The sequence below is a fragment of the Oenanthe melanoleuca genome, chromosome 1A, assembly GCF_029582105.1.
Source record: "Oenanthe melanoleuca isolate GR-GAL-2019-014 chromosome 1A, OMel1.0, whole genome shotgun sequence".
NCBI classification, from domain to species: domain Eukaryota; kingdom Metazoa; phylum Chordata; class Aves; order Passeriformes; family Muscicapidae; genus Oenanthe; species Oenanthe melanoleuca.
In genome coordinates, this window is record NC_079334.1 from 10718674 (window position 1) to 10743964 (window position 25291).

The following is a 25291-nucleotide window of genomic DNA, read 5'->3' on the forward strand; positions in this document are numbered from 1 at the left end:
AGGCTGTTCCCCTGTTTATCCAAGCAGCCCCTCTGTATTTCCTCCGTTTCCCATAAAGCACACCTCAGTGTTCCCACTTTGCCTGCTCTGTGGGAGAAACCCATGCTAGTTCCCCATATCCAGAAGAAATGCCACGAAGCTGTTACTCTCTGAAGGATGAGCTGCCTGCCAGCCCAGGCAGGAGTGCCCATGAGGATTTTAACCCATGGGCTCAGCCAGTTCAACTTAAGAGAGCTGCTGTTATTCCCTGAGGAGATCTGGTGTGCTTGCAAGGAAAATCAAATTGTACTAGTCCAGAGGGGGCAGCGTGTTCAAGGTCCCTCTTTTTTCCCGCCAGGATTTTGGAGTCCTTACTGCCCTCCCAGGACAACAATTGCCCACGATGGTTGTGACTGACTTGCTCTGATCAAGGGTGAAACCTCTGCAGGGAGATCTACCCACCAAAGCAGCCACGCTTGCATGGATGCTGTTATTTAAGGGTGGACACTGTCCTGCTCAGTCAGGTCACAACTGAACGTGACACAGAGGCTCACAAGCTGTTCCTCGGGTTTATTCCCCTGTTTCAGAAGAGAGACGGATGCTAGAGAATGGAAAGTGCCTCGTGTGCTCCAGCAGAGCAGACAGCACCATAGAGAGCACAATTGCTTGCTCTCCAACAGGCCTTTATGAATGATAGAGCAGGGTGTGTTAAAATCATGTTAACTTGCTGAGATTCCTCTCAAGTGCTTGCTAGAGCTAGACTTTTACCAGCTGGCATGTTTTAAAGGGGATCAAATTACATGGCAAATTGTGTTTAAAATCACAAGCAGGCCAATGCATTTTCTAGTAGAGCTTGTTTTCTTCACTCTTACCTATTGGAACAGGCAAACCAGTTTTAGCTCAAGTTGCAGGGTGAGTGTGTCAAAACTCAGTTTGGGACACCATAGAGGACAGGCTTCTCCTTCACTGCAAGGAGGAAAGAGAGGCAAGAAGTGAGGAAAACAAAAAGTGAGCTCACAGGAACATTATGTCTTATGCCTTGGGCTGGGGCTTCACCTCCTGCCTGCCAGGGACACAGCAACTCCTTCAGCTCAGGTAAGTCAAACAAAACAGACCCACCTGAAAATGTCCCAGACCTTGAAGTTCTGGGATAAAGAAGCAGGAAATGTTTTCCATTACATACGTCACTGGAGTTGGTTCTTTGCTTGTTTTCTTTTAGAGTCATCTTTTCTTAACTATTGCTGTCCTGAGCAATGCACAGCCACAAAAACACCACTGCTGCCCCTCTTCTGCTCTGCCTCTTGGCCTGGAATATGAACAGCTTTTATTGAACCAGGCACACGGGCTGCTCAAACAGAAAACTCTTTGGAAAACAGGAAGTTTCCAAAATAAAGTCCTAATTGTTTTTGGGGGGGAAAAAAATCTGTTAACATGAGAACCAAACATTTTCACACAATGACTGTCACAAATATGAAAGCCTTGCAGATTAATGTTAAAACACGTTAGATTTTGTCTAAAAATATTTTATGAGTTGTAAGATGTTTCTTTAAAATATTCATTTAGCTGAAAGCCTGATTTTTCAATCAAAAAATTGACAGTGAAGCAGCCAGGCATAGAAAATTCAAATTACACTCCAAATATTCTCCTTGTGTGTCAAGAGAACTGGAGATAGAGTAAAATGGCCTGGAAGATCAGTGGCAGTAGGTTAATATTTAACACAGGGAGCTGCCACACAGGAGAAACACCTCCCTCCCCAGCACACACCAGCTCTTTGGTGGCAGGGCCAGTGCCAAGCAGCAGGATATTTGGGCAGTTTCAGAGTAATAGAACTCCAGTGAATAGCAAACAAGTTTGGACAACTCTGTATGGAGTTCTCCTCTTCCTCCATCACTTTTTCCAGCAGAATGACAGCTGCCCTAGGGATGTTGTGGGAGAGCTGAGTTTGGGAGCACAGAATCACAGGGGCAGGCTCTGAGTGCTTAAAAAACTGCACGGGCAGCATAAAGCACTCACACAGAGAGCCGTGCGATCCTGCGAGGCTTTCCCACTGCGGGGGCAAGCTCAGGCTCCCCAGGGAGGGAGGGAGGGGAAGGAAGGGGACCTTCCCTTCCGAGGCATCAGGTCTGCTCCCTCCTCGGCTCCAGGACTGAACGCAGGGCTCCCTCTGCTGAGTCTGCCGCACAACTGATGTCTGCAGCATCCAGCACACCCAGGGGCTCCAAAACCTTCATCTCACCCTCCAAGCAGGCAGCAGCCACAGGAGGACCTCTCACCTCCTCCTGCATCAGGGGAGAAAGAGCTGGACGTGTAGAACAGGGCAAAGCCAGCGCTGGGGGAAATTATCCTCGGATAAAGGTGTGGGTGTGTGTCCATGTCACTCGCACATCTCCAAATTCTTGTTAAAGATCTCTGATGCAGTTCCACTGAAGGATGAGGCTCAGTCAGCCTGGGCTGTGGAGCTGCCAGCCGCTGCTCAAACACCACTCTGGCCACCTGCAGAGATGCTGTCACCAATACAACAGGGATTAAATGACCCCTCAGTTTCAAAGCAGATTTTGGAGGCTTCTGTATCAGAAGCAGAACAGGTGTCATCCCAGATAGAAGCTGAAATACAGCATAAAGTGGCAATTTTATTTTGTGATTCTTCCACGTTATGCCAGGAAAATATTAAAGAAAAGTAAGAATGAACTGCTGTAGATGCTGAGCTCTTTTCTTTCTCCCTCATTTGGCTATAATTCATAAATGCACTCTCCTGGTCTCAGAGCCTTTTATTTCTACACATCCTCCATTTCCATCCCTCTCATATCATGGCTTTTCAAAGCCCAGTTCTTTCCTATCACTAAAAAAAGTGCCTTCCACTTCCCAAAATACACTCTTATCTTCCTGTATCCCATAGAAAAACCTGAAGTTACATCATTCCTCCCTTGTTTCCTCCTTTAACCGTGCCCAGGTCTTCTGATTTCCATTTCTACCAAGTAATCTAACTAATCTCTGAAAGGAAAATCTCATGCCTAGGCATGCCAGGAAATCCACTTGAGGTGCTAACCCTCATATTAGATCCTTTCTCTCCTTAAGTCAGGCATTTGGTACCCATAAGTTAAGTGGATTAATCACATGCCTTCTATAGGGTACAGCACAGAACAGTAAAGCTCAAAAAATACTGCTGGCCTGTAAGGGCATTGCTGCAGAACCCCAGATTTCTGTGGCCTCCTCTCATCCCTCATGTTCAGAAATATCAAAGTGCATCTTTTATCAATTTATGAAGGCTATTTGAGCAGATTCATGGTGTTTTTTGACAAGCTTTCTGTCACCTCTGTTCCTCAGCTCCAGACCTTCTGAGCTCAGGGCTGCAGCAGCAGACTGCCTGAAGTCCCACAGGTTTTCCCCTCAAAATCCATCAGCACAGCTCCATAACCAGAGGGGAAGATTGGGAGGAGCCTTTTTGCCCTTTCCCTGCCCAGGCTGAGCAAGTCCCCTCTGTCTCCAGCCCTCCCTCACTCTGTTTCCAAAACACACACTAGTTTAAAATGCCAGCTCTGGAAATTTAACAATAAAGAGTAATGCCATGCCTCTCTATTTTGCCACCACAGTAACAAGATAGCAGAAAATATCACAGTCCATGAGATATTTATACTGCCAGCATGGCTGCAAAGTATATCTGTATCTTAAAAAAGAGGGAGCTGAGGCACAGGAGGATTAAAGGCTATAGTTAAACCACCTACTGAGGCATCTGTAAGACTCTTATATATCTGTGATTTGGAAAACTGAAGGAGTGTTTAGACCTCCTGTTCCCAGGCTGCCAGGACTTGGCTCCCTGCAAGGAGTCATTAAAAAGAAGAGTTGTATTCTGCTGCCTTCTCTGAGTAACATAGCACAAGGCAACACATCTCACTCACCATATAAAATTTTTTTCTCCTGCCTGGAGAGCAGGAGCTGAGAACTTCCCACTGCTCCTTTTTTAGCCCAGCCACAGCTGTGCATGATTCACTGCAGATAACAGGAGAGCACTGGCAGGAACAGATTCAAAATCCCATCTGCCTCTAACTCAGTCCATCACTGCCACTGACATTTCATTAGCTCAGCACTTCAGAAACAGGGCTTGCACAACTGAATCACATCCATCACCCTGCTGCAGGCAGCCACCTCCAGCCCAGAGCAGGCAACTTGGTTGTCCCTGTACCCATTCAATTACTTAGTCTAGATCTCGAAAGATGCTCACCATGGGCTTGTTTATAAAAGCTGCATTGACCCCTAAATACACTTATCAGCTGTCTTTCCAAGCTGGCAAAGTGGCTGCAGGTCAGTCCCAGGAGGGAAGAACACAGACAATGGACTAATATTGAGTAGTGCAACACTGCAGTGTCTTGGGACCAATCTATTTCAGAAGCTCCAAAAATAAATCATTTTCAATCCCTTCCAATAAGATTATCCATCATTTCCATCTACAGAAACTCATATCTGACAGGCCATGTGCCTCTACACAGATTTCAGGCATATTCCTTAAAAAATATACTATCCAGAACAAGTGGAAGGGTAGGATGTAACCTCACTCAGATGTAAGCACTGCAAATTTTCTAAGCCAAGTTCACAATGTAAGGGGGGGCTGAACACTTTGAAAGAGTAAAGTCTGTAGTGGTAAATCTACAGTTGTCCATGGGGAAAAAAAATCACCAAGTCAACCTCATTTCACAAAAGAGCCCACTAAGGATATTTCCTTCCTCTCCTCTTCCCTGAAGTGCTCACATGCTAAATGACACACTGGAGAATGTACAGGAAAAAAGGTCAGACAGTATTAACAACGGGGGAGACATCCACCTCTATTTTCCTTTCCTGAGAATTTTAAAATTCCCATAACTTCAGTCCTCCAGCAGCACCAGCTGCACAAACCAACACAGCCCCACTGGTTTGGGTGAAACTTGGGTTCATTTGCAAATCAAGACTGGTGCCAGCAGAGATGTTTCTGCACAGTGCTGGTTTGGAAGAAGGGGAATAGCACTGCCATCATGCTGAATTCCATCAGAATATGTAGGGCCTGGAGGAAGAGGTGAGGTGGGACAGGTAATTTATGCCTTGGCCCCAGCACAAGGTTGCCAGTAGTGAGATTTGTCCTGTGTTCTCAGTGCTGAGGGACAGGCAGAGGCAAGAGATGTCAAATTTTACCCTCAGATGCTGATGTCAGCAGGGTTTGTGTATGAGGACAGAAGTCAGCCCCAGTTCTTTCTGTTCTCAGCATTCAAGGTGTCTGAGGAGCCAGTTGTGACTCACCCGCTGCTCAGCAACAATAAAACCAATTGTGATGTTTTTTTCTTGCTTATGAAAGCTCCAGTAGAGCTGAACAACATTGAAGTAGGCAGGCATATGACAGTGTGACAGCAGAGTCCAGGCCTCTCTTATAAAAGCAAATCAAAAAATCCCTCTAAAAATAGAGAAATGTGGTCTAAGAAGCCAGACCCAGAAATGCTACCAGAAGAAAGAAGACAGAACAAAATCCAACAGCTTTGACCAGCCCTCTCCTGACTGAGCCTTTTCTGAAACTCTTTCTCTGCTGCACTTCTTCACCAAATTGCAAAGCCAGTTTTGCTCTCCAATACACTGGAGTGGTTATTCCAGACTTAAACCTTGTACAGAATTTAGCCAAGTTTAACACACCATCACCTCCCCAGCTGTCACCCAGCACAGTACATTTGTTTAATTTGTAACTGCTGTTGTATCTACATTCCTTCAATAATAATTCTCCTTTCCTGAAGTCTCATTATAGCAACACAGGCATCTCTGGCCCTTGGTGCTGCAATAAATGAGTGTAAATGTGTGAGATAGGGAAGATAAATGAGATAGCACAGCCACTTGAAGAGTCATCACCTCCTCCAAACAGTCACTGAGGAGGCCTAAATAGGCAAATGCAGGGGAAAAAACAAATGGGTTTCAGGGAAACCTGGTCGTGGTTGGCGCTGTCATTGCACGGATTCAATGACTCTGCATTGACAGTCTTGACCTCACCATCCTCCAAAGGGCAGCGACCAACCCAGTTAAGCTGTTACTGCTCTTCTGTTTAAAAGACGGGGCTTCAAGCTCCGGTGTCCGAGAGGCAGGAGGTGTGAAAAGCCCCGTGCCGGGGCAGAGGCTGTGGCCCGTCCCTGCGGAGCGGAGTGCCGGTGCGGGGATGCTGCGGAGCATCCTCCCGGGGCCGCGGGAGGGCAGCAGCGATTTGCGCTCCGAGCTTTGCGCGGGGGAGCTCCGCGAACTCCGCTCTGCCTGCAGGGAGCTTGGTAAAGACGAGCCGTGAGGAGCTGCTGAGAGTTTTTGTCTGGCTGGATGTGTGAAAAGTTACAGTGGCGTGCCGCTAAGGAAGAGTGAGTGCAGCCTTGGCAGATTATTGCTGCATCTCTCTTCTGGTTTCTAAATCTTTCGGGTGAAATTCCTGGTAGTGAAGCCTTCATGGCCAGGAGGTTGGGATGAGGAACAGATCCCTTTGAACATCATTTTCCTAAAAGCAAGCTGGCTATAGACAGTAAATAAAAATAACCACCTGTGGCCACTCTTTTCTCTGTCTCTTCAGAATAATACATTTCTCTTTTGCACAGTGTTATTCATGTGAGAATTTTCTATGCCAAGATTGTGAAAATCCATTGAAGATAGGGAGAGATAGGGAAGAGGTGGAAGTCCCTGTGATGTGCATCCTTCTCTGTCCTTCCCCAGTCAAGCTGAGAGCTGCCAAGGCTCTGCTGGAGCCACTTCTAAGAGCTACAGATGTCTGTGAGCTCTTCTAGCTTGAGGAGTAAAACCTGAACCTGTCCCACAAAGACTGAATGACCCCAGTGCTCAGCTGATGCTCGGGGAATTTACATCCTGATACAGAATTTAAGCACCCCTGCTCTGTGAGGTCACTCTGGGATCAGCGCCTTCCAAAGCCTCACTGCCCCCGGGCTCAATTCAGGGAGAGCCCACAGCCATCCCCACCTTCCTGCACCATCCCATCCTCCCTCTGGCACTGGGATGGGGTCTGCAGCATCTGCTTCGCCCAGGAAAGACAAAAGGTCTGAGTCCAGCAGTGCCGCTGCTAACACTTCAAAGGGTGACTCCGTTTAGGCTGCTCCCAGACAGGATTCAAATTAAGGGCTGGAGTGCTTCACAAATAACCTCAGTTCTCTGCACAGTGGGGGGGAAGAAATTACCATATCTCTTCAAGTAAGAAAATCTGGTGTCCCCAGTGAGTGACAGATGATGGCTATTTTTATAACAGACATGTATAATGGCCTCACAGTTGTTTTTAAAAGCAAATTCAGTGGTGAGGGGGGAAAATGGCCAATATGTGGAAAAAGCCTGGTGTCCATTCTCAGGGCTTGTCCATCATTAGTTGTATTTTTGTACAAAATAAGCAAGTTGTCCCTCCTCTGTCTTCCCCCCCTCCTTTTTTTTTTTTTTTTTTCGGTTTACAATGGTAATGTTAAGCCAGAAAATAAGTTGACTTTCTAATTGCTCATTAGGAAGCCTTGTGGCTGGAGCATCTCTCATATTCTCCCAAAAATACATTTCACAACATTCAATCCCAACCCAGCATTCTGCAAATGCCAAAAATCACTCAAATGAGTTTCCAAATTTTGTGCACAGAAAAACTTTCTGCTTTCTGACACAGGAGTTGTTTGTTTTGCTAGTTGAGATTCACAGTGATATGGCATTTATAAGTAGCCCATAAAAGGCTGATGCATAAGCATGACATGCCTATTAGCAGTGATGCTGGGAGAGCTCCACTCAGGGGTGGCTTATCAGTTGTCATAAACAATCTTTTGACCTCTGGGGCTCTGCAAGAATTGACTCATCAGTTATTAACCCTGGAATAAGTTATTTATGTAAACAACTTTAGGATAAAGCCTGACCTTGTTTCCTTTGCATACCTCAACCAGACAACTCCAGAGTAAGAAATTACCTCCCTCCCCAAGTCAGGGGGAGCCTTTTTATTGTTTTTAATGAGATTGCCATCAGGCTCAAAGCAAACACACCTGTAGCACTTCTTGGGTGTTTTTTTCATTGTAAAGCCCCTCTTCTGCATTTTTTGGAGAGAACAGTTGAACCTGGTTTACCAGCCATCAGCAGCAGCCAACCTTGACCAGAGGACTGTGAGCAAGGACTGTGAGCTGGAGCACATGGAACTCCCAAGCTCAATTCCAGATTTGCTAAACAGACCCCATCACAGCATAGGCAGGTGCTTTTGTGCTTAAAAAGGCAGCATGAGAAAGAAAAGTACATAAAATGAAAAAGTTATGGGGACCCCTCTCTCTCCTTCACCGAAGATGAGACAACACAAGGGTTTTCTGAAAAATATCTAAAAACAGCCAATGCATTAAATGTGAACATGTAAAAATGCTTATGGGAATTTATATATGCAGAATCTTGGTGATTGTTCAAAAGAGTTACATTTCAGAATTTCAAGGAAGTCCTATTTCTTAATTTCCCTAGGCCAAGTGAGAAGTGTGTTCTCTACATTGGCCTGGGTAATAAGGGCTCAATTCACACTTCTATAATTTCACTTCTTTTGCTTCTCTTCCCCCAAGCAGAGCTCATCAGAATTTAGCCCAGATTTTGGCCATCTATTTTACCATTGCTCTCATTGACATAGCAAGCCTCTCATCCTATTTCAGGAGACACTTCAGCACCAATTGCCTCTACTGTAAGGAAGGGTTGGTCTCTTCAGTGGTTAGTTCATTTTTGGCTCACAGGGCAAAATTGTATGTAAAAGTTTTAGCTGGGTGAAAGAGGCTGAGGACTAAGGGTTTCTGTCTGACAGGAGGTGGCAGGATGCCTTTATGCTGCAGCAGGTCTGTGTAGCACAAGAGACAGCTTTGGGGTAGGATTATGTGTTTAAATTCCTGTCCTTTCAAGGCCCCTGCCCACGGCACTGGGCCAGGCTGACCCCTGAGCTGCTGTGCCAAGCTGGAGCACACACTCAGGGCTGGACACAACCCTGACCTGACCAAGGACATGCAACACAGCAGCTAAAAACCAACTCCTCTCACCCCCCACATCCCTGGGAAACCAGATCTGCTGTTGAGAATGGTATTGCCTTTTGTAGCATGGATGTAGAGCCAGTTCCCATCTCTGCAGCCCCTCAGGTGAAGCTGCTATAAAGCAGGATTGGCACTGTGGGGAACTAATCCTGCCTCTTGAACTTCTCATGGGGATAGTTCTTCCAAGGAGAGCTATGGAAGCCTACAGGGATCCAGGCGTCTTATCTGACAGTGGGCAGATGAGAGCAATTAGTAAATTTGGGGTTCAGTGGGGGTTGTTTTGCTTTGGTTTGATTTAAACCAAGCTCACATCCCCAGTTCTGCTCTATACAAGGCCCCCAAATTACACTGACCCCATCCTGGGTTCTCTGGCCTTATCAGGAAAGTAAAAAAGATTTTGTTCTGCTGGGCAGGAGATAGTCATCCAACAATCGAATCAGTCCTGTTCAGCCAAGAGTATGTACAGACTGAAATAATAAATTGTGGCTCAGTTTTCCTTAGCACTGGCTTATCCATGATTCCAGTACTTGCATAACTCCTTCTGATACCATAGCTCCCTCTCTGACTGGCACTGCCAGCAATCCTTTCTGTCCTCAGCCCCTTGACCTGACTTTGACATCACCACATGATTGGGAACACTCTCTGAGTAAGAGGGAAGGGCTCAGTGTTCTCCAGGATTTAAAGACTTCCTCTTTAAAGCTGCTACAGATCTTACTGCTGCTTCTCAATGAATGGTTCGACATCAGTCCTGCTCTGTTTCAAACATGTACATTAATTCAAGAATGCAGGAGCTGTGGCAGCCTCAGCCACAGAGATCTGACTCATCCCAGCTGCTCTCTGTGCATGTAGGTGACATGGAATGACATCCATCAGGATGCACAGTACAGTACACTCACTCCAAGGGCCAGTGACTCCTGCTTTGCATGCAATGCTTGGGGAAGAGGCAAAGTAAACAAGTTCATAACAAGCTTTAATTGGACAGAAGCCAAGACATCCCCCTGTTTTGCCAAACACCAATGACAGTGTGTCATATTTCCTCCAGGCACATTACTGTTTTCCACAGCAGGCTCATACAAGGTGTTCCCAGAGCTTGTTGTCCCAGAATTTCACTTTCTTTTCACATGTCTGTGCTCAGACCGCAGAGGGGCAAGGTCAGACCTTAGAGGGGTCTGAGCACAGTGAAGAAAAGGCATGGGTTTAGCTCAACTCTGGGGAGTTTCTCACTACTCTCTGAACAACTGTTGGGATTTAAACAGGTGAAAACAGCAAACAACAAAACAAAGAGCCCTGCTCTTGGTGGGCTACCCTTTAGTGGCACAATTCACACTGGGAGATCCTTGCCCCCTCTACTCCCCTTCTTCATGTTCTGAACCAGGTTCCTTCCTGATGCTCCCTTCCAAGTTCTTCCACTGGAAGATGAACAGACAATTCTTGCTGACACTCTCCATGTCATTCAGTCAAAAAAATCTGCCCACACCTTACCTATTTCTAGCCTAGTCTATTATTCTGTGCTTCTAACCTTACCCCCAGGGTGCCCACTCCACTGTTAGTAATGTAACTTAAAAGTGTAAAATACAGGAAACTGAGCTATGCCATGGCAATTAGTGGGGAAAAAACACATTGACAGCATTTTTTAAATAAAAAACTCCACTTTTTCTCCACTAAAGACAACTAGTAAAAAAAAGTTATAAAAATATACTTGGAGTTCTCTACTGAGAAAATGAGGGAAAACAAAGGAAAATACCCAGCCTTTGTTGGTTCAATTTACCAATGCATTTGAAGTCAGAAATCCCAAAATAATAGAAATCCATACTCAAAAAAAATTTCTTGCTTAGCTCACAGGCAGAAAGTTTGTCAGGACTAAAATGATCCCTTCCTTCCTTAAACTTGCAGTGTAATACAATTTATGGGATCATTGCAATTCTGCAGGAAAAACGTTTATGAGAGATGACTGATTAAGATTTGGGCAGGATTATTATTATTCCAGCTTGCTTAACAAAGTGTATGTGACAGAGAACATAAGGAAATGGTGTTGGTGCCATTCCCTATAAAATAAAAATGCGCCGAATTTTAGATCAGGGGCAAATCAGGAGAACGGAGACTGAGTTTCAGTATCTGCATGGGAATTAAAAAAAAAAAAAAAAAAAAAAAGGACACAAATTCCCGGAGGAAACTAGTTAAATATTCTCTCCACCTCCCTCCTCTTATTCATTCCCCCCGTTCCTTTCAATCGGCGGGGTCCCATGGCGACCATCGTGGGAGAAAAGCATCCTCTCCAGCCGCCGCGCTCGCCATGGCAACCGGCACGTCAGCGCCGGCAGCCGGGCCCGCCGCGGGCCGGGGGCGGCCCAGCCCGGGGCGCTCCCGGGGTCCCCCCCCGGTGTCCCCCCAGGGTCCCCCCACGTCCCCCGGTGTCCCCCGGTGTCCCCGGCGCGCCGCGCCCGGCGCTGTCCCTGGTGCTGATGGCCCCGACGGGGCGGGAGCGGCGCCCGGGACCTGCCGGGGGGCGGCCGCATGATCCGCATCCCACATGACATCCCAGAAAGGAGCTGGGCAGCGGCCACCCCTGCCAAACGTCATTTTTTTTCCCTCCGGTGAAGAAGAGGGGTGGATTATCCCGTCCCTCCCCTCAGGCGGCTTTGCAAACAGCCGGGCAGGGGCAGCTGCAGATCCGAGGTTCCCCGTGGTTCCCAGCACGGCCGGCACCTTCCCAGACGTGCCTTCACTTGGGATAACCAGCAGAGCAAGGAGGAGACCAGCGCCTCTGGGATTATGCTGTGGAGCAGGTATGTGGATGCACAGGGGCTGTGCCGAGCACTGCTGTAGCTGAAGGAGTAATTCTCCCTGCAGAGGCAAACGACATGATCTTTTCCAGTAATTTATCTTATGTGTATTTACTTATGTGCATTTAAATCACTCGGGGATTAGCCAGGAGGAGTCATTCCTCTGGAGAAAATGTTCTGTGGGGCTTGAATTTTAATCTTGTTCTGCTGAAAGCAGGGGCTGTGTAGAATTACTGCAGAATAACTCCCTCTATTTTCTGGACAAATCTATACTCTCTCTATCTATATTCATTATCTTTCAATTATGTTACTTATTTGTTTGAAACAATCTCCTGACATCATCACTTCAGTGGAAACAGAAAATTACTTTACAGCAATGGAGCAGAGCTATCTGCTCATCTGTTTTTTTCTGTTTCTGAACACATTCAAACAGCTTCTTCCTTCCTCATGTCCTTGCTATAGAACAGCTGCTTTTGTATTTTTCAGTCATTAATTTGAAGTCGTCCTTTCTGAAAGCCCTGTCTCCCTTTATCCCTGTGGGTGCCTTGGTGCAGCTACTCAGGGAAACCCCACGGGCAGAGCAATCTTTGCTTATCCACAGCCAGCACAGGCAAGAGGGCTGTTCTGGTTTGGCTAATTCAGGCACAGACTCTCTAAGAATGCATAGCAATATTTCCCATTTATCCAGCTGGCTTCCAGCATGTCAAACAGTATGTTGGCTCCACAGAGCAATGCGGAAGTAAAGCTGCCTTCTGCTTTCAAAAGGCCATTTATGTGTATGAGGCAGGATTCATAGCCAGTTCTTTCTGGCAAAGGTTCTCAGATGTGGTTCTTGAAGGTTTGTTGTTAAAGTCACTCTTAACCACTTAAACAAGTGGCTTGGTTTGCAGAAAAACTGGTTGCCAACCCAGAGGCATCCTTAAAAGCGTATTTGGGTGTTTATGGATTTTTTTGAGACTTGATTGATGAGTAAACTTGATTTCTGGTTTATTTTAAGCATTCTGGTCTCAGGTGACTCAGTAAGGCGAGGAATCTTTACACCTTAGACACATTTGGAGAGCTGTGCTCCTTGTCTCAAAGTAAGAGCTTGCAGACTCTCACTCCCCCGCAGCTCTCCTGTGAGGCCTCTGTTTGCAGAGCAGTGCAGTGCAATTCCCACCCTGGGTCACACCACACAACCTCCATCTGCGTTTTCCTTCACAGCCCCACCGGGCACCCTCTCTCAGGTGTTGAACAGAGAGCAATTCCAGCCAGACAATGCAGAACAAACCCTTAACATCCTCAGGTGGAGCTGGCTCACCCTCCCCACCAGTACTCCCAGCACCAAAACATGACGCAGCCCTTGTGTGTTTGGGGTTTCTGCCTTCCAGCAGCTTCCATCTTTCCCTAGACTTCCCCCTGGCAGGCAGCACACACAGTTCTTGCAAGGCATCTCCAGATCAGGGGCTATCAGCAGGCTGACACCTTGCCTCAGTGGCTTCATTATCCTCCGTGAGCCTTGTCCAGCAGAGAGACTCCCTTCCCACAATCATCTCCACATCAGGCATTTCCAGCCCAACTTCAGGCTGTGCATGGCCTTCAGCCCCCCCCAGCTTCTCCAGCCAAGCTGGTACAGGAAGACTGAAATACTCCCATTAATGGCTGTATCCTCTGGCAGAGGCCTGTGTGAACTTTGTTTTACTGCTCATGCAGGTCTGTTCCTCTTATTCCTACCAGATAAGTCCTCCTGGAAGCACCTCAGGCATCTCTGGCTATAAGCCAGCACTGCCACCCCACTCTCTGTCACAGTGTCTGGCACAGGGACCCGTGCCCTGTGAGCACCTGTTCCATGTTTCCAAGAAGGGTCAAGACCCACATCAAGACAGGAACTCCTGCATCCCAGCACAAATGCTCACACCAGTGCAAAAATCCTGTTGCCACATTAGTGTCTTGTGTGACAAAAAAAGCAGTTTCCACAAGATTTCCTGTCAAGAACTCCTTTCTGCATAACCTTTGCACACAAAACAAAAATACCTCAGATTCTCCAAGGGGGAGAACATGTGCTCCCTGCTGGTGAGAGGGTGAGCTAAAGCTGCCAAAGCCCTCACTGTAGCTGCTGATGCATTTTCCCTGTGGGGGAGAGGGTGAGAATTTCCAAGAGATGGGCAGAGAAACCAGCCAGGCATGAGATTCACCACGGCTTATCTGTCAACACCCACCATGGCAAAGCAGCCCTGGTAAGCACCATGTTCCTCACATCAAGCACAAGAATGTGCTGTGCTGTGCTGTGGGCAAGGCCTGGTGTTGCCAAAAATTAATGCAAGTGTGTGGGAGAGAGCATCTCTATTTTTACCTCTGAATCAGGAAAGGGTACAGCCTAGCCATGCCCAGCTCAATCTCCATTAGGGAGGACAAAAAGCCTCCAAAGTTGTATTTCAAGGTTCTCTACACCCTTCTTGGATAATTCCAGTAGGTGGAAGCTGTTGTGACAGCAGAGCTGGAAATTAGGTCAGTCCTCCTTCTGCTTGCTCCCACTTTTTCATGCTTCCACAGTCACACTGGGCACAGATCTGGGTTCTACAACCATTTTTAGATAATAATTTTTAGGCATTTAGGGCTAATCTGGAGTTTTGCATACTAATCCCAGCAGCAGGAGGGTAAAATAAAGCCCTGGAACACTTAAACCTGCAGGGCTGTCCTTTGGGGGCAAGAGTTACAGCCCTAAGAAGAGACTTGCAACCATTGTGTGCATGTTTGTGAGCTGTGGTGCCCTTTGAGGAGGTGAGGATGTCTAGCTGGGTAACACTGAGCACAAACCTGGCTCGTATTTTACCACTGCCTGTACCTGGACCAGAGCATGATGTTGGGTGTAAATGGAATCTGCAGTTACAGTAAGGGCTCCTTCTCAGTGCCAGCAGAGAACAAACATCTCAAGGGGCAGGTGCACGAATAGTTACTGGGTTTTAGCAACTTATCCCATGTTAATAGACCTATAGTGACTTCCTCCAGGTCAGTCTTAACCCTATGTTTTTACTTCTGAATCAGGAAAGGGTACAGCCTAGCCATGCCCAGACTCAATCCCCATTAGGGAGGACAAAAAGCCTCTAAAGTTGTATTTCAAGGTTCTCTACACCCTTCTTGGACAATTCCAGTAGGTGGAAGCTGTATTCCCAGGAAATAAATGAGAAAAATTCATTGCCTCCAGATGCAGAGAAAAGCCATTGCTCCCAGAACATTTAACCACAATGAACTTCAGGAGACAGCAATATCTATTAAGGACACTCAGCCAAAATGCAGTGACTTATGACTTGTGTTCAGGTTTGAATCCTGCTCGGTCATCAAAATCATACCTTGTGGAATTGCCCTTAACCCAGTGATCCAGACCACAGTGCTTGGTCCAGGTGTGAGCTGGCAGACCCAGAAGGAATAGATGGACCCTGTTCTTGCTCCAGCTTGCTACTTCATGTCTCACACCTTACTAAGCTCAGTTAGAAGGATGAAGCTGAAAAAGAATTCTTCCCCGATCAGCCAGTACAATAAATAAAAACTGATTCCAATCCCAGCAGCTGTTGCAGTATTATATCCTTATCTTCAGTTTTAATATCTTGTTAAAACAGTCAGAAAAGAACTTGAAGAGTCAAAGAAGGCCAGTGGCTAAGAGTCTGCCTGGATGCCCTGAATTTCCTCCAGTATACAGCAGATATTCTTTAGATGTGCTGAAAATTAGAACACTTCCTTCTTTTATTTGATTCCATCTGTATTTCCTGCTCCCATGACCTCACCCCTCCCTACAGGTTAGGCCCTCAGATTCGGGTGTAATATGCAAAAACACAGATCAGCTTACTCAATCAGTTCAGCTCAGAAGCTTTTACCATCAGCTGAGCCATGTCCACACCAGCACTGAGAGCTCCATCCATGAGCCAATCCATGCCTGCATTCACATCACCCTTGGTTATCCACGCTGCAGGACAGGGATCTCCACCAGCTGGGTGAAGCTAGAGAGCAGGCAGCAGCACATGAGATGTGGGCACAGATCTCAAAGGCTTCACTGCACTCATGTTATTATATATTATATATATATTATATAAACATGTTAATCTCCTGATAAAATAGGGGCAGATGCTTCCTATCCCCACACACTGGAATGCAGAGAGTGAGGAGGAGCACACTTCACATGGAGAGGTTTCCAGGCTTTGCCCAGAAGAGCTGCCCAGAGAATGGAAACGCCTTCGTAAGAGGAGCAGGGCAAAGAGCTGAGCATCTTTATGAGCACCAGAGCAGAGGAAAGGACTGGCAGGGAAACTGTGTGCTTGCAGAAGCATCTGCATTCCTCCACTGCAAGCAGGACTAAATGGCCTCAATATGCAGAACAGTCATCTCTGCACAGCAAGGGACAGAGAGGCTGAAACACTCTGCTGATCTGCAAAGGCATTTCTGCATCGGCACAATGCACGGGCAGGGCAGTTCAATGGAATTTGGGCAGGGTGGGTGTCACCTCCCAGCATCTCACAGCCAGACAAAAGCCCCCCTCCCCCACTCTTGCTTCTATTTACTCACACTCTTAAAGTTGATTACACTCAGTTACATGAAGCATTTCTCTTCCAGTCTGGCAGCTTTTCCTCTCCAGAGAGGGAAGTTTATGGAGTGAATGACCAACTTAATGCTTTTGAAACAATTTGCTGGGCCAGTGCTGGTGTTTTGCAGCTATGATGCAGAGAGGTAAAATATGTTGAATAAAAAAGCCCCTCTGTTAGCACTTAGATCAAGTAATGTACAATGATCTGCTTATTTAGCTGCATTCCTAATCCTGAAAAACAATAGTTGGGAAACAAAATGCTTTTTCTTTTGATTAAACATTTAAAAAAACCCATCTGCTGCATTCCTTTGTGAATGTTATTAGGTTTTGCTCTTTCAAATTGCAATGGGCACTGCATTTTTAGACAGGATAGTGAACATGCAAACACACAGTGACAATCCCATTTGGGCTTTGTGCAACAGCCAAGGATACATGGCAGTGATTTCATGAAGCTCTTGTGGCTCAAATAGTTAATCTCTAAGTAACAGATCTGTTTTGGAGACCTATCAGCTGAAAATGGAGCTATTTGGTTTCCAAACTGCAAATTAAGGTCAGTAAAATGGAACTGTGGCACCAGGAAATCCCTCTTCAAAGATTATGAGTCATCTCTCATGCTCTTTCTTTTCCAAAGCTAATGCACAAAAAAGTAGGCTTTTAACAGAAATACAGAAAGGCTTCATACCAGTTTTAAAAGGATTCCCACTCTAAAATGCTTGAAAGACAAAGTGAGATTTGTGGCACTGCTGAATCCATGCAGATTTGTAATTACTGGAAAGCAGCCATTCAGGTCAGTATTATATTGGTTTAAAGGAAAAATTAATAGAGGCATTTTTTTTGTTAATTAAAAATGTAATTAGGCCTCAGCTACTTGTTTTATGTAATTTTTACTTGCTGTGCTTCTAAAGTTTTGCTTATGGACCTTCAGGGAAAAGGGAGTTGACAGAACTCATCACTGGTTTTTATGGATATGATATTTGCAAGTTGGATGGTTCACAAACACTTAAACTATATTTCAGCAAACAATGCAGCAAACACAGACATGGCAATTGGGGATAAATAATGTAGCAAGCCATGGTATCTCCAGTTATTTGCATCTCAGACCCATAAAGAGTTCTACCTATGCTGAGCTTTTTATGGTCATGTTTCCTTTTGGAGCATTACTCATAATGCAGAAGTTCAAGTCTCCACTATAAAAAGCAGACTCATAAAAACCAGAATTGATTACTGAAGAAAAATATATGCTGGGCCATAGAAACTCAGGTTCTTAGAACTGAATCAGGGCATGATCCTGATCTCAGTGCCACATAAAGAAAATAGGCTTGAATAGAGATAATTTGAAATAAAATAAATTGGTTTCTGGTCCATTTGAAGAAAAAATTGTCTATGACTAGGAATGCAGGAAACTCAGAGCACGGTGGTTAATCAGATTGCATTTTACTTTTTTGAAAAATAAAACAAGTGACTCTGTACAACAGTGAAATCCTAGGCTCAAGTTGGTTAAACTCCATACAACTACACCTATATTTTCAGCTGTAACCTGTGTGCACTGTGCTAAATGACCTGGGAGTTTTCCAAAGAATAATCAAAAAATTCAGCATTAGCTGTCTCTCTGTTTAATGCCTCTCCTGTTCCACTGACAGCAAGGAAACCAGCACCACACAAGAGCCACCTCTGCTGAATGTGGGCAGCTCTTCCCACCCTCCTGTTGCTTCCTCTGCCAGCAAAACTCCAACACAAGGCAGCTGGATGAACCTCCTGGAATTCTCCTCCCTCTGGACACCCACTGGTTGCTCTCCATTGGGATCTCACATCGTTCTCTGCCCAGGGCTTCTCAATTCTTGCCTTCTCCAAGGCATCCTTGCAGGTAACCCAAGCTCTCCCATGAGCAGTGACTAGGCTGACTTACAGTCAAGATGCAGCAGAAAAAAAAAGTCAAAAAGTACTGTCTGGGCACTACAACCCTGTAACTATTTTGGGATTTACCCACCTGTAAACCTAAATGTGTCAGGTCTGAGCAGACACGGAGTGCAGATTTGGCTCACAAGGAGAAATATCCTGAGAACAGTGTTAGCAAGTCTGCCTATTTTAACAGCTGAGAAAGGCCATTTCATTCTTGTACCAGATTTCCACTGTTCTTCAGTATTGGCCAAGACATTTTATCTGATTATTCTTCTCTGAAGCTTAATTTGTATGGCTGACTATTTTTAAATGGCACATACTTCTGCATGGCAAGAAGGGAAATTAAGGAAGAAAACTATCCCAAAATGTTCCTTTCTATCTAGTTAATAGGCTCCATGTATATTATTTTACTACAGATAATTCTAACAGGTAATTTAGCAGGTTGCACTGACAATGCATCCTGCCACTCTGCCAGACACAGCAGTCCAAATGCCCTGCCAATAGCTGGTGACAGAAGGATTTCTCCAGGAGAGCAGATCCATCCAAAGGAGGGTGGGGAAAGACAAGCAGCAGCCCTCTGAGAAATCAGGAATCATCTGCCAGGCAAAGCCACAAAGAAAATAGAGGGAAGGCAACCAAGGATGAGGGGGAAGGCAAGGCCAGGCTGGGCAGCAGCCACAGCCCTCCAGCAGAGGAGGGGACAAGGGGCAAGGTATGACCTGCTGACAGTGCCCCTTCACATGACAAAAGTCACAGTAAGTACAGGCTCTAAAAAGTTAGAGGAAAAAAAGTCTTCTATAACCACACCAAGCAATTATTACTTCTTTTCTTCTTCCACATCTGATGACTTTTTTCACTGCATTATTGAAGGGGACATTGCAAAACAGCACAAGGGGCAAAACCCCAAATTTGTCCAGTGGCTCTGTGCTTTCAGGCTTCACTCTGAGTAAGCAGACAAGGAGAAAATAATATGTGGTAGATGCAGAGCCAGAGTAGGCATAGCAAAAAGCATCAGAGAAACATTGAAAGAAACCCATCAGAAAGCAAACCTGGTAATCTGGATCACTTGGAAAGTTGAGGAGGATGATGGTGGTTTTTTCAGCTTGTTAATTTGGCTTCCAGGATGAACTTTTGGATCTTGTGGTCATTAACTGAATCCTGATTTATCCTACACAGTATCAAGCCCTGTAGTTCAGCATTCTCACAGTAGACCCATAGAAAAGACTTTGCATGTCTAGTGAGAAAAAGGCTTTGCACGTCAAGATGATGACTGAAAGGACATCAGACAGCAACAAGGTGTTTGCATTTGTACAGCCACTAAAATTAGTTATTTTCCCATTTTACCCCTGTGACAGGCTAAGACCAACCCAACCATCTGGCTAAACTGGAAACTATCTAGCAATACAGGCATAGGAGCATCACATTTTGTGGTGTGTCTGCCAGGAGGGTGCAGAACAATTTCACACAAGTAACACCCTCAGACAACCTGTAACTCACAGGCAGTGACATTTGACAGGTGATAGGTTTGCTGTCACCTGTCAGGGACATTGCTATTCCACGGACAAGAACAATAATCCAAAGTGCACACCCCGAAGGCCTCTCACTGAGGGGCTCCCAAAAATTCATCTCTCTTCATCCACAAGGGGTTGGATCACTCAAGATCGAAACAGTCATTTTTCCAGAGGTGTGGGGCTGGTGCTGAGGGTGCTCAGTCTCAGAGAGTCTCCTTGGGCAGCACCCCAGCAGCAAGGGAAGGGCTTCCCACTACAGACATCCTGCTCCAGGGAAAACCACAGGAAAAAGGGGGCTATAACCTGGTCTGGTCAGGGCTTGTGGACATACATGGAAATGGTCCAGAAATTTCTCTGGACTGAGGCCTTTTACTACCTGGGGACCCTCTGTGTTGACCACAGAGGTCCTGCCCTCCTCACCCCTGCCATGAAGGCAGAGTTGGGGTCATGGTGCATATGGGGCAGATGTGGAGAGGGGCTGTGAGGAACAAAAGTGGAAGGGCGTGAAAGGGCATGAAAGGCTGGCAGCCACCTCAAACCAGCCAGGGAATGGGGTGGGATCCCCCTGACACAGCCTGTCATACCACCAGCTACAGAGGAACCCAGAAGCTGTATTTCAGTGTTTGCCCAGAAATACAGATGTCACAGTACATATTTCTACTATTGACAATATTATTTTGTAGGTTAAGATGCACTTTTCATACACAGCTGTTCAACAAAACCTTTTCTCTCCTGTCTGCAGCCTGAGCAGAAGACGTGGCTGAGTTTCTCGCAGCATGGATAACAGCAGTGGTCCTGTTCTTCTCCTCACCTTTCTCCTGCTGCAGAACACGAGCAGCCCCAAAGCCTCCACCCTCCCTGCTGGCTATGGGATGGCAGAACCTGCAGCCCCAGGAGCCGGCTCCAGCAGGAACCGCTCTCTGGTGGAGTACGGGCTGAGGCCGGGGGAAATCGCAGCCGCCAGCGTGGTCTGGGGAGCGCTGTGGCTGATCTCTGTCTTGGGAAACTTCCTCGTTTGCTTAGTGATCCACAGGAGCAGGAGGACTCAGTCCACCACCAACTACTTTGTGGTGTCCCTGGCGTGTGCAGACCTGGTGGGCAGCGTGGGGAGCGCGCCGCTGCTGCTGCTGCAGCTGAGCTCCGGGCGGTGGCTGCTGGGCAGCGGCGTGTGCCGGCTGGGCAGGTACCTGCAGTACCTGACGCCCGGGGTGCAGACCTACGTGCTGCTCGCCATCAGCGCGGATCGCTTCTACACCATTGTCTACCCCCTGAGCTTCAAAGTGTCCAGGGGGAAAGCCAAAAAAATGATTTTGGCCTCTTGGCTCTGTGGTGCTCTGTTTGCATCACCGGCCTGTTTTCTCTACGGCTCCAGCAGTGATCACCACTGCAACTTTTTTCTCCCCAGTTCTTGGCAAGGAGCTGCCTACGGTATCATCCACCTCCTCTTGGTGTTTTTGATCCCATCCCTCCTCATTATCCTTTTTTACCAGAAAGTCATTAAGTACATTTGGAGAATAGGCACGGATGGAATGACTGTCAGGAGAACAACAAACATTGTTCCAAGAACAAAAGTGAAAACCATCAAGATGTTCTTAATGTTAAATTTGATGTTTCTCCTGTCCTGGCTGCCTTTCTTCGTGGTACAGTTGTGGCATCCACAGGAAACAGACTACAGAAAGAGCTCCTTGCTTTTCCTGGCCATCACCTGGATCTCTTTCAGTTCCTCAGCCTCTAAGCCAACCCTCTACTCCATCTATAATGCGAACTTCAGAAGAGGGATGAAAGAAACTTTTTGCATGTCTGCCATGAAATGCTACAGAAGCAATGCATACACCATCACCACCAGCTCCAGGATAGCAAAAAAAAATCATGTTGGTATTGCAGATATTCCAGCTACAGCCAAAAGTGTCACCAAAGACTCCACCTATGACGCTTTTAACAGAGAAGCCAAGGAAAGAAAGCTTGCCTGGCCTATTCCATCCAATCCCCCAAATACGTTTGTCTAGTGAGCCTCATTGTTTTCAAAAGATACTGTGTACCCCCAGAAGGAGTTTTCTCTCCTTTTGAACCTATGTATAGTTGAATATTTTTAACCCAGCCTTTGGCAAGGGGGAGGAAAGAGATGTTTTATTTTATTAAATGCCTTGGGTTTGATGCATTCGTTCTATTTCATTTTGGTTACTACTTTCTGCTTTGGCAAACTCCTCTCCCAGAATCACAAGCAGTGCTTATCTGCAAAACAAGAGTCCTTACACTCTCTATCTGTAGGAAGAAAAGGGAAAGAACAAAACTGCTTGTTTTAATCCCTTTACAGGATGGGCCATGGTGCATAAATGCCTAAATCCACCCCCAGCCATCTAGGCTTCCTTCCATTATGCTGGGGTTGTCCATCCTGTTGAGACCCCATAAGTAAGACATCCATATGAAGGCCCTGTTGGCTTCAGTCTGAGCCCACTGGCCTCATCAGTGACAAAACTCCCACTGGGCCAGCAGAGTCAGCATGGGGCCAGTGCTGGATGCTTCTGCATCTTTGTCTCCAGAGATCTTGTGGTCCAAACTGCCCAGGAAAAGTCCCCTCCTTGGTCTCACCTTCCCCAGCCCCTCCAGCTCCTTCTACCCCTAGCCTGGTGCACCCACCCAGAGATGGCACAGCTGGGAAGAAGAGCTGCTGAGCAGAAGGGGCCATGCCTGTGCTGGGCACCCTGGGCCTCCTCACCTGTGAAACTGGCTGTGTCTCCTGGTCTGCTCCTCTTCTGTTGAGGCACCTGCAGCCAACAGTGGCCTTTTCCAAACAGGAGCAGGAACACGAGCTCTGCATTCCCACGCCGGCCTGGTAGCATCTTCCACTGTTTGGGCATGTGTCCTGGTTTGAAGGACAGGTATCTGCCAATAAAGGCAGGAGCTTCTCTTTGAAATGGAGAATGTAAACCCCCTTCCTCCAAATTATTATCATTTTGAAATTAAGGGGCTCTCAGGCAAAGATTTGGGAATTAGGAATAACATTTCTTCACTAGGAAAATTAAAATAGAAATACAGTATTACAAAGAGCAATCCCAAAACACTGACAGAGTCAGAATACAACCTGACACCCTGTCAGTCAAGTCAGGGTGTTGGCAGCAGTCCCATTAAATGGTGGCTGCATCCTCCTGCAGTGGCAGATGTGGTACAGCTGAAGCAGTGCTCCTGTAGAAGGTGCAGTTTTCCTCTTAAGGTGCAGGGATGATGTGGAAAGGTCCGGTTTTCCTCTGGAATCCAGTGGAAAAAAGGTATCTTGGTGTCCAAAATATCAGATTTTATCTAGGTAAGAAAGGCTTGGCTCCTCCCCCTGGCTGGAGCATCTCCCAGTGGGATGATGTAATTTTATCAGTCGTGCACTGGGACTTAGCAGATGATATCTTCCTGGAGGGAGGATGGGTTGTGGAAAAGATAAAGATGATTTCCCCAGCTGGTTTAAAGATGGCCCATTAGCAGATAATATGTGCCACAGAGATGAGAATCACTGACCCACCCAGCTTCAACAGGAGGAGGAAACAGCATAGCTAGGTCCCAGAAACTGTTTCAGTGCTAGCTCAGAAATACAGAGGTGGCTGTAGCACCCAGGCAAGAAAAATTCATCTAAGAAGCAGATGGATTACTGGATTATCATTTGGGGGTGGTGTAGTCAGTAATGAGAGAATGTGTGCTGGACTCTCACCATGTGTGATGATCACTTTGTGCTGCCTGGAAACCCTGAGGTTCCTCAAGCTCAGCTATGATCCATCTGACAGAGCGGGCTGGCAGCTCACAGACCCATCCTGTCCTTTCTACCCCACTCCAGACCCTTTTCTTGCCTCCTGCTCACCAATTTGTTGTTGCTCTCTACCATGAAGGCTGTGTGTGGTGCTCAGGTAGGGCAATGTCTGTAGAGGGGGTGGAAAGCAGGAGGAAGGACTGCAAGGATCTGACAGGTAAAGAAGAGGACCTAATGAAAGGAAGAGGAGGAAGAAGGGACTGTAAGTTGAGCCACTCTCATTTAAAATGGACTTTCTGAATGAAAATTTCTTCACTCAAAGTCATCCGTACTTCCTGAAAGAGAGAGATTTTTTTTTCCTTTTTTTCTTTCCCCTGGTTATTAATCTCATTAATAAGAATTGGGCTAAGTCTATATGTGGAACATTCATTTTCTCAATTTCTATAGCATTGCCCTCAGAATACACAGCTAACTATTTATCCTCTAAATTAGGGCAGCACTAGCATCCTGTTGGGTGAATTTCGCTCATTGTGCTGGATAAATGTGGCCCATGGAAAGTCCAGCCCAGGCTGCCACATCCCTTGCCTGCAAAGATTTCTTTTTTTCACATCTTCCAAAATCGACAGGAGAGTTCTGTAGGGTTCAGAGTGGAGGTCTGTCCCTCCCAGTACCTCATTGTTTACTGTAGCCTTGGTTACTTAAGAACAGGGCAGAGAAAGCAGAGAAGATAAAGGACCCCTGGCACGTCCTCCCAGGCTCCAGCCATCACTGGTAGGAAAGAACACCCTTCACAGGGTAGCTGCCAAACAGTGGTGCCATTCTGTAAATGGCATGTCCAGAATGACCTAGTCACAAAGTCTTAAGGACAGGACAAACTGCCCCACTCTGTTTGCTCAGAGCCCATCTGTCCATTTCAGGAGCATTTTGCCTGAGAACCAAGGATTTGACCTCTTTACAGTTGAGGATCTCAAGTACTTTCTTACTATTCTTTATTTTCTTCTCAACTAGCTCTGACAAAGTCAGTACATGGTGAATAGTTGTTCCTCACAGCTGGTCTCTCTGGGCCAGCCTTGGGTTTGTAAACCTCCATCACAAATTCTCAGTTATTTCTTTACCCAACTTCTTCATTTCTTGCACAGAACTGGTCCAGACCAGCCTCTCCTCAGAGCATGGCCAAACATCCTCAAGTCCAGGCTATCAGAGGCACTTCACACTCAGGGCATCCTAAAAGCCTTCAGGACACTTTGATCCCAGGTGTTAAAGCAGGCAATGGAAGACAGTGTGCAGGTGTCAGCTATCCCTCCTCACAATTCTGTTTCAAAATCTCCAGCTCCCTGCTGTCTGCTGGCAAGAGACATCCCTAGTCACAACCCTCTCAGAGAAGGATTATCTTTTTTTTCCTGCTTTCAGAGCAAATGTGGCATGCTTGGGTTCCTGTTCATGCCTGGAGCCTGAAAGTGCTGCAGCAGTGAAAGTTAACATGGCAAGAGCAGCAGGTACTACAGGGTGTCATGAACAGGGCTGAGTGTCTCCCTCTGCCATCAGCAGGGAGCAGGAGCTCACGTGTGTTGGACCCCCAAGCTGACATCCTCTGAGGAGAATCTCTGCTGGCAATGTGGGAGTGGGGAATCCCTTTTGCTGAGAAATAATGCTACATGTCTGGTAAAAAACTTCCTTCCTCCTCCTCCTCTACGACAGGAAGTAGGGTTGGAAGAACCCTCACTGACCACAGGAACACTTCCAGTACATATTTCACAAATTTAGAAATCCCCATTAAATAAGGATCTGATATTTCTCATTAAAGCCACTAGCAAAAAAATCTCATGAATTAG

The 25291-nt window shown here is 46.4% G+C and overlaps 1 protein-coding gene across 3 annotated transcripts; it reads left to right on the forward strand.

The window, feature by feature from the left end:
* Window positions 1-11418: 11418 nt before the first annotated feature.
* LOC130266999 (probable G-protein coupled receptor 19) lies at window positions 11419-21886 on the forward strand. 3 transcript variants are annotated; one of them, XM_056516250.1, is made up of 3 exons: window positions 11419-11767; window positions 17960-18183; window positions 20472-21886. In XM_056516250.1, exon 3 carries the CDS (start codon window positions 20506-20508, stop codon window positions 21733-21735), a length of 1230 nt encoding a protein of 409 aa, XP_056372225.1. In that variant the 5' UTR covers window positions 11419-11767; window positions 17960-18183; window positions 20472-20505; the 3' UTR covers window positions 21736-21886. The 3 variants fall into 3 exon arrangements, with proteins under 3 accessions (XP_056372225.1, XP_056372229.1, XP_056372228.1); XM_056516254.1 differs by lacking the exon at window positions 17960-18183; XM_056516253.1 differs by lacking the exon at window positions 11419-11767 and having other exon boundaries at window positions 17902-18183; window positions 20472-21880.
* The last annotated feature ends 3405 nt before the right edge of the window (window positions 21887-25291 follow it).